This window comes from Arctopsyche grandis, chromosome 4, assembly GCF_051622035.1.
Source record: "Arctopsyche grandis isolate Sample6627 chromosome 4, ASM5162203v2, whole genome shotgun sequence".
Lineage (NCBI taxonomy): Eukaryota > Metazoa > Arthropoda > Insecta > Trichoptera > Hydropsychidae > Arctopsyche > Arctopsyche grandis.
The window spans coordinates 18,531,932-18,541,853 of record NC_135358.1 but is presented as its reverse complement, the minus strand read 5'-3'; the positions used below and the strand labels follow the sequence as shown (position 1 = coordinate 18,541,853).

The 9,922-nt window shown below is 32.6% G+C and overlaps 1 protein-coding gene across 4 annotated transcripts; it reads right to left on the bottom strand.

The window, feature by feature from the left end:
• Nucleotides 1–1,517: 1,517 nt before the first annotated feature.
• On the bottom strand, nt 1,518–8,130 carry Tsp26A (Tetraspanin 26A). 4 transcript variants are annotated; one of them, XM_077430305.1, is made up of 9 exons: nt 7,920–8,112; nt 6,887–7,007; nt 6,710–6,783; nt 6,438–6,512; nt 6,267–6,365; nt 5,378–5,551; nt 4,906–5,016; nt 4,135–4,251; nt 2,423–2,615 (listed from the first exon to the last, which is right to left on the bottom strand). In XM_077430305.1, exons 1-9 carry the CDS (start codon nt 8,013–8,015, stop codon nt 2,547–2,549), a joined length of 936 nt encoding a protein of 311 aa, XP_077286431.1. In that variant the 5' UTR covers nt 8,016–8,112; the 3' UTR covers nt 2,423–2,546. The 4 variants fall into 4 exon arrangements, with proteins under 4 accessions (XP_077286432.1, XP_077286431.1, XP_077286433.1 ...); XM_077430306.1 differs by lacking the exon at nt 4,906–5,016 and having other exon boundaries at nt 1,518–2,615; nt 7,920–8,130; XM_077430307.1 differs by lacking the exon at nt 4,135–4,251.
• Nucleotides 8,131–9,922: the final 1,792 nt, after the last annotated feature.

Here is a 9,922-nt window from a genome sequence, read left to right as displayed (position 1 = left end):
CCATGATTAGTCATATGTACATAAATTGTCAGGTTCAATGTTTTTTTAAAGATTTAAATTTAAAAACAGTTGAAGAATGCATCGAAAATCATTAAAATTATAAATATCACAATTTAAATTCAACTCAGCCTTAAACTATGTAATACTATTGAAAAAACTTCTGAATTGTACACTATATATTTTGGCACGCATTATTTAATTTTCCTCGCCAATTACTATTTAATGAAAAATCAGTTTCGATAAATCCACGGCCGAGAGAATCAATTCATAATGTTTTATAAAATGAGGAATGAGAAAAGTTGAGATTCTGGATGTAAAAGCATTAAATTAATACACACTAATATAAATAGAAATCACATACCAATGAGAATATACATATAATCTATTAAACATGGGTGCTACTTTAGTATGCTGTCTACCTTCACCATATCTACTTTAGTATGCGATCTACCTTCACGTTTTTACTTTAATATGCGGTTCCACTGTCTCAATTCTCGCGTGTGACACTGAGACTGAATAATACCGACCCTAACAACCTAATCTTAAATGAATAGGGCCAACCTTAATTTAACCTAACCTATCCTTAACCTTAAATAAATAGGTGTTGGCTGCTAAGATACCTTTTTTTTAAGTTTTATTTCATCAATATTTTCACAAAAAAAAAAAACATATTTTAGCAGCCAACACCTATTTATTTAAGGGTAATGATAGGTTAGGTTAAGTTAAGGTTGGCCCTATTCATTTAAGATTTGGTTAAGAGATATGTATCTGCTGATGATATTTTGATAGAAATGTTTCAACAACATTATGGGGTGGCAGGCAAAAACAAAAATTGTAATAAATATTTCGTTGCTACAATACAAATAATAAAAAATAGTCGACTGCGATTCAAAGGTAGACCGCATACTAAACTAGCAACTAAACATGTCTATAGGTAAAATTAAAAGTCACGATTATTTAATTGCTTAGTCCCACAGTTTCACAATAATGTAAAATCAAAATAATTTAATTAACAATGAATTTATGAATATTTTTGCATTTTTTTTTAAATACATATAGATATAATAAAAGTATTAGATGATTAAAAATTTCACTATAAGATTCAAGATGGAAAAAAACACTGAAACATCTTGTGGATTAATATTTTAAACTAAAATAATTTATCTTATTTGTAAAAATTAGGTAATTCAAATAAAGTATAAAAATGAATATCAATAAATTCATGAAGAAAAGCAATTGCAAACACTGTAGTCTATTGCTTTACATGCATAATTATAATACTGCTATTATTTTCACATTGCTAATACTGTATTTCGAGCAATAAAGCTTTAAAAAAAAAATATATATATATATATATATATATATATATATATATATATATATATATATATATATATATATATATATTAGAGCTTCCCTAGAAATGCAAAATTTTGGTCACATAAAATAAATACATTTTAAATACATTATATCGAGTATTGTTCCCTACATGAATAAAAACGAATGTTTTTTTATTTCAAGATCATTCTAGTTCCAAAGTCCCAAACAACAAATACAAAACTTGCACATATAAATAATAATAATCAAAACCTTCCGAGTATGTTATAATATTAAAAGTATATATAAATAAAATATACAACTCTTTTAATACCATTTTTTTTAAATTACATAACTTACATAGAACTAGCTATGTGTTCCTAAAATATATGTACGTAAAATGTATGAAGACATTACGGTTCAATAGCATTTGTTGACAGAATATAAAATTAAATTACAGGAAGTTTTTACATAATATACATACAATATAGAGCTCCCTCTATGAAAGCCACAATTTTTATGACTGCGGCAGATTTTTTTCTTCATAATGTTACATATTTTTCAAAATGTTCCATACTGTAACAGCCCTTTTGCAAAACTCAAAATTATATTAAATAATATATGTACATACATATATATAGCATGGGTTCTTAACCTAGGGAATGAATTTAGGGTTCAGTGAACATGCACTAGCAACAAAGACTCTTCCAAAAACCCAGAAAGAAATTATGTCAACTTTATCAGAAGCCGTTTTATATTGAGAGGGGTCCGTCGTTTACATCTGAATGGCGAAGGGGTCCATAGATAAAAAAAAAGGTTAAGAGCCCTTGGTATATAATCTTATATAGGTTTGTAAATATATACGTATATCTTAATATTGAAGAATATCAGAAGTATTGGTTGTGCGTTAGCCAGATCACGTTGTGCAATATATTATTTTGGCACATATTTAAAATGGAAAACAGGACATACATAGGTTACAACAAAATAATTGTTTTTAGAGTTTTGAAAAAAGGCTAGTTCATTTTTTAGAAAGTGACATCGATATAATAGTATAGTCATTAGCATCGAGTGATTACAATTAATCCAAGGACTACGCATAACACTATGAGTTATACAGATATGTTTAATATTATTGATATTTTTCTTTGAACTCATGATATGCAAGTTGAAGCGCCGCAGTAGTATAAATGAGATGTGACTCACACTGCAGAGGGAGCTGGTAATTGTCAGTGCCACTTCGCTTTTTGAGCAAATATATCCGCTCGTAAATTCTGGGCGAAACAAATTCCTAATATCTGAAATAATCATAAACAGTTAGAATAAAATTAAAATAGATATTGAAAAAAAAAAACATTTACAATACACAAACATAATAAGTGCAAACAATATGACAAAAAAATGAATAATTATGTATGTTACAGTGAAATTAAAATTTCGCTGGTAAAATTATAATTTCTCTAACCCAAGTAGTATGGATCTATCAATAGAATTATAAAATCAATGTTAGAGAAGTAAAATTCATAAATATTTAATGTTGCCAGCTATTCAGAGAATTGGCTTAGCTAGAAGCGATGCATCATCCTTTGAAATGTTTTCAGGGATATATCATCTATTTGTTGTTTTGTTATCAAAAAGTAATTTCTTTTGCATGGTTTATTTAATAGTGACCCAGATATTAAACAAGACAACAATAGGGATGGGTTCAGGATCCAAATGAAAGGGCAAAGTCGCTTCACAGCATTTATTCAACGATTTGGGAGGTCCACACAAGATCACCGTTCACTCCAGAATACTTGATCTAACCTTTGTACCTCCATATACAGGACAAGTTGCCCAGCATAGCATCCCCGATCTGTTGGCGTGTCCATTATCTAGGCACATAGATATACCCGCAGCATATCCCTTAATCGGGCACTTACTGAGTCCCGTTAGCCTAATCTGGGGTTTCTATTGTTCACCCACGAATGCACTTGGACAGTGGATACTCTTTCCCGTGTTCCCATGTTACAGTATTTTTTTAATTGTCAAGCATTCATTAATCATGGTCTGTGAGTAAGTTATTTCCATGGTGAAATACGTAATCCGACATGAATTCACTGAAAAGTCAGTGTAATTATAATTTCACTGTAGCATATTAGCATACTATACATATTAAGCTAGTAGGTTTTTATTCAAAAAAGCAAGCCGAAAGCTATATTCGAGTCTCAAACAATAAAAAACGCATCGCATTGGAATCAAATTTCTAATGAAAATATAATTAATGGATATAAAAATGCACATACATATGTATATTTAAAAAAAAGGTCAGTACTGAAGATGACGTTTTGAGGGGAAAAAATGGTGAAAAAGAGGACGATAATAATATTATTGAAGATGAAACCGATACCAAAGATGCTTTTGCTGTTTTCGAATCTGAACGTGAATATGTCAAATAAGTGTATTAATATATGTGTGTATTTAAATTTGATCAAAACTTGTTTTGTTGAAAACCAGAGATGAATAGAATAACATGATGATGGCCTTATGTACATATACATAATCGAGTAAAAGTTTATCCAAGATGTAAATTGAAAAATAGTCACTCTATATTCGGGTCAATGCCATGTAATGTATAAATGCATACGCACTGTTTGAAATGAAGTAATGAGTGAATATAATTGATTTTAAATATAATACAAACATAAAATGCTACATATGTACGCATAATAATTTTGACTATACTTATATACATATGTATAATCATTTCTAAACTATATTGCAAACAAGCATTTTAAAAGCTTATTGCCTGTATTTCAAACTTGATTATTTTATTACCTGAGCAAAAGCCGTGCCAACAGCAGAAGATGCTACAACTAGAAGATTACGGTCAAACCATTCTTCTGCCGCTTCAATACAACCTTTTTCATAAATAATCTTGGCTACATCAAAGTTCTACAAAGTAAAAAAATAAAAAATAAAATAAAATAAACAAAATTAAACACATGCAATATCGATATACATATAATACATAGACAGAATTGAACATGCATACAAATACAGTAAAATAACAAATTAATTTAAGTCAATTTAAAACGAAAATATCATATTATTAATATATACAGAATGAGACAGAACATAAAGTGCATTTTATATATGTATGTATGTATTAAAAATATCAATATTTCGAATTATACAAATGCAAAATATTCGAATTTAGAAAAAAGAGGTGTGAAAAACAACCATTTTTTGACTCTACCTGTTGACTTTCCTACATTTCAATATTCTAAATTTAAATATTTCTGATTTGTACAATTCAAAATATTGATAATATATACTTTGAGTGTGTAACCGAAAAATATATGAAATGAATCAAAATAAAAGCCTGCATTACCAATGGATGTATCAAAAGATATATTAATTTTTAAATGACATTTTATTTCGATTACATGCAGAAAGAAAATCAGTTCAGACACGAGGAGCGGAAAATTTGAACGTGAGCATTGAGCCAGCCAATCGATACATCATATAAGCAAAATTGCATTCGTTTGTGGAAACAACACTCTCAAATCACGCTCCCGGTGTCTGAGTGCATTATAGCCCGAGCACCTTGAGCACCATGAGAGCTACGCATCCTCCCGCCACGGGCAGAAGGTTAGTCTCCAACCACTCCTCACCGGCTCTTAAGCAGCCCCGCTCGTAGATGTTCCTGTCAGCTGGCTACACATACCCACAACCTCACTCAACATCCCGTTTACACACCAAATATCCATTTGACAATTTGACCATTGAAGGATGCAAAAACCTATATAGAGATAGATTCAACAAAAACGAAATATCAACATCCTTCAGTCACCGTCTCAATGCACTCACTCGAATCGGTCAGTATGTGAGCAAATTTTGATTAAGTGGACACGCATACATTACAGATATTTGTGCATTATATGAAACAACGGCTCACTTAAATTAAATATTTTTTGGAGAATTGAATTTTATATAGCAAGAATTGAATATAAAAAAGGTGAAGAGAAAGTTAGAGATATACATATATTTTAATATAGGTGATAAAATAGTAACTTACGTATCCAGGTTTTCGAACATCGTATCCACACTGCTTATTTCGTACTGCTTCACGGCGACGACAACAGCTAAACGGTACTCCACAAGCTTCTCGGCTGCCCACAGACAGCGATGAGCAGTTAAAGTAAGCATTTCGATCCCAATCACGAGGACCTTCAATGCCACAGCATTGCAACTAATAAAAAAGTACAATAATTCATAAACATACTATCTTAATTTAAAAATTCAATAAATATAAATATATGCTCTGTTCCACTGACGTGAAATTTCTCGACACTTGTCTCCTCGACTTTTCGTCTGCTTGAACAGAAGTTTGTATATTATAATATATACAAAAATGCTTTTTTTTTGTTTACATGTACATATGTAATATTTTTAATATAAGAGACATATACGCTTATAGACTGATTGCAGTGGAGGAGTCAACCTGCAGTTTTCTGCTGCATTACAACTGCAGCCAACATCAACTGTCATTGAAGTGGTACCCAAGACTGTTCCCGACCCTTTTGTCAAGATTCTTCATGACAGTGCTACAGTTTACCGTTAATCAATAATTGCTGTTGTAATGACGATTAATTGTTTTAATAAAATATATAATAATAAAATATGAACTTGTTTATCTGACCATTCCTATAAACATAGGTAGGTAGACTGCACGCTGAACCAGTTACCTTTAAGGTAAAATGCGTGCTAAACCGCCACCAATCAATTCTTACTATATTTTTTTAAGAGTTAATGTTTACCTTGTAAATAAGTATTTGACTGTGTAAAATATTTTTTATATGTACGATTTTTTTGTATATGTCGACGACGAGATACTCCGAAAAAGTCGAAAAAACAAGTGCCGAGATATTTCAAGTTGGTGAACGGAGTAGACCCATAATGTTTACCCAGTCTTCCTGTATCCAGTCAATGAGATTTTGCTGGTCAGGATCTTCTCTATAATGTGTGATAAATGCTTGGAAACCACCAGTTGCTTGCTGTTTTATCTGCAATACTCATATTTGTTGAGTAAAAGCATATTGCCAAAACAAATTCAAATTGATTACAAACATACATACCCAGTCTTTAAAAACAAATCCTAATATACCAACTGTCATTTCAGACAACAACAGTAAGGCCAAAAATACTGCATACTGAAACAATACATTTTATAAAACATTACAATTTCAAACAAATTTGCACATATGTATTGCAATTGCACAATGCAAACAGTATGTTAGCAAATTTTTAATATGTGTACATAATACTAACAAATTTGCACAAATGTATTACTACTGCACAATGCAATCAGTATGTTAGCAAAATTCTAAAATATATACATATTACTAACACAGGCTAATAAGCAGGTGTTTTCCCGTAAGGCCCCGACGCATCCCGTGAAACCAATAATAAAAGTCATTGTTCCTGAAAACAAAACAAATTTATTAAGATATAATTTGCAAAATTATGTTTGTATACAATTGAAGTATGGTGATATTAAGAAAACGAAACTTATATAAGGACTCACCGACACATATTAAAATAAATGCTGGATCCAACGCTATATTGGTTAATTTGGAAAGATTATTGAAGGTATCTTTTTCTGTCCATGCCCATACTCCAACAGCTAAAATTCCAAGACCGAGCAACTGCAACATAAATGATTTAATGTCAGCATTATAACAACAAATTGTCCACATGTTCCATATGGATACTCTTCGTAGCTTCAATGTAAATATTTACACCGTAAGTGAACACAAAAATTCTTTATTTAATCATCGACAATACATTCTGTTATAGAAGCATATTTCGAATCACACATGTCTTGCAGATTATTTATTGTTAATATGTGACGCAATTTCTCTAGCACTTAATGTCCTTTTAAATTTTTCTATAGGGTTAAATTTAAAACTATAATATCAAACAAAATTTAAATACAATACAGTTGTTTATTATACCCGATGTAAAAAAATAAAATAAAAATCGAAACCTTTTAATTTCAATTTGGTGAAAGCGCTGATTGTTGTTTATAAACTCTTCTTACAACTTTTTTCATTAATATTAGAAACGATTACCCGATATTTTTATGTTGAATTTGTTCAAACCATAATATTTCTATTTTCACAAATTCTAATATTGGAAGTCCGAATTATAAAGGCGCATTAGATTCCTAATTTGCAAACCGCAATTTTATTCTTGTGTTAATATTTCTGAAAATTGAATCAAAATTTGAAGAAAAATAAACCCCAATCTCAATGGGGAAAATGAAATGAAAAGGTTTTTCTTTGTTAAATGTTTGAATCGTCACGGATTCTTTGTGTTAATTTTACTCACGTGTAAATAGAGTCGGATGTCATTTGGTGTCAACTAATGACTTTGTTTATTGTATGGACTGTATGCTAGTGGGTAAAACAGATACAATAAGAATGAGTATTGGCCTCGTTGAATATAAACAATATGAAACGGGTAATATATTGTAATTGAACGTTTGTGAATAGGTGTGTCAGTGGTAAGAGTGGGTGTGTGGGTGTGTGGGTGTGTGCGCGTAGCCGTCTTCTCACCCAAAAGAGAACGTTGAATCCGAAGATGAGGTATTTGAGGCAGCAACTGACTTCGGAGGAGTCGCGCCGATAGCGCACGCCGCGCACTCCCGACATGGCGCGCCCCCGCAACCCCCCGCTCGCCCCCCAAAACTCTCCCCACCGTCTCGCCGTCTTGCCGTCTCACCGCCTCGCCCCCAGACGTCTGTCACACACTGACACCGGCACGGCTGCCACACCACCTTTCGATTAACGCTAAACATTTGGTCCAAACACGAATCATGCGTTCTATCTTCTTTACATAATATATCTTAAGAGGGCTGTACACCCGAAACCTTAATTTTGTTGCCGTTCCTTTCTTCGATATATATGTATATTGAGTGAATGCGACAATATATATATCAATATATATATATATATATATATATATATATATATATATATATATATATATATATATATATAGATTGAATGGGACAGTTGCGCTTCGACCAGATAAAGGTCTGTTCATACCTAGTCGGCACGTACCGACTTCAGCAGCTATCCGGCCGTACGAAAAGTATTCTTTGGTACATTTTGTATGGGTATGTTCATATCAACCGTCACGTTTACGCCACGGCAGGCTTACAGCAGTACCCGACATTTCCTTTTCGTACCTTACAGCAACATCCGTCAACGTATCGTATCCGTCTTTTTGGCCATCGTGGATTACGTGCCACTCATACACGTGAATTACATGCCATGCGTCTGCCGCGTTGCTGTTTTGGACCAATTATCGATAGTGACAGTTGACAGCTGTTCAATCTTTCGACATGATTTTGGCGCAAATCAGTGGCAGCTCGTCCTAATGGGCTGCCGTGCTGCAGCCCCTCCTATAAAATTCTAAAATATATGTTTAATTATACATTTAATATTTTATTTGTTAATGATATTTTTTTTTATTAGTTGGATGGACGAACTATTGGGGCCTTCGACAGAGTAAATATTACTTACAATATTACCCATATCCAAAAGGGTGATATTGTAAGTAATGTTGACCGTTTCGAAGACCCCACTAACTTGTATGGTGACAGATTTTATTTTATTTTATTTTATTTTTATTTTACATATATACCAGGAAGGCCTTACAGGAAAATCCCAATGCGCCTTCCTGGCCAATTACAAATACAAATGCAGCATTTTTTTTATTATAAGTCGTTGAATTGCGAGACACTGAAAAAACTCGCAAATTAACGAGACATCTATGAATTGTACATCCATCAAATTTAAAATAGTGGTGACATAGTAGGTAGGAAGGATTTTTAGCCAATTTTTTTTCCGGGAACCGTTTCAACAATGAAATCAGAGAAAATTGGCAAACTCTGATAGGAAACGATCAACCTGGAGTCACAAATCCAGGTCTGACCAACAGCATACTCTGAAAAATTCATTTTCATTCAGGGATAGAACCCGGCACCTTCTTGACGGTAAGCAGAAGCTTAACGTCCGAGCTATGCTGCTGGCTGAATGAATTAAAATGTTGCTGTACTGGCTGTAAAGTTTTACAGCGCCGCCCTGACCGCCACGCAGCCCGGAGTTTCGGAACGAGAAAGAGAAAGAGCTATTTGCAACTGCAGATAGCTCTTTCTCTTTCACTCACTCTGCCGTTTGGGGCTGGATAGTCGGCAGCCTTCGCCTGTTAAACGACATTCATCTGTCAGTTTGTGTAAAATTTCGCGCGCTTGATCTTACATTTGATTAGTTGAATCGCACGATCACAGCTTTATTCGTTTTCGTTACTCTTAATTGGTTGTGTACGATCCCTCATCAAAACTTCGGTGAGTCGTTTTCATTTTGATAACAGCAAACTTTTTTCAAATCTGTTTAACTTTTTCTCGTAATTTTTATTTAAATATATTAAGATTTTTTTTCTTTTAAAAATGGAAGAAAAAAATAATTCAGTAAAATATTTACAAAATTTGCACTTTTCGCGACTAGAACTTACCGAAAAAGTCGCTATAAAAGCATTAGGCTGCCTCACGCCC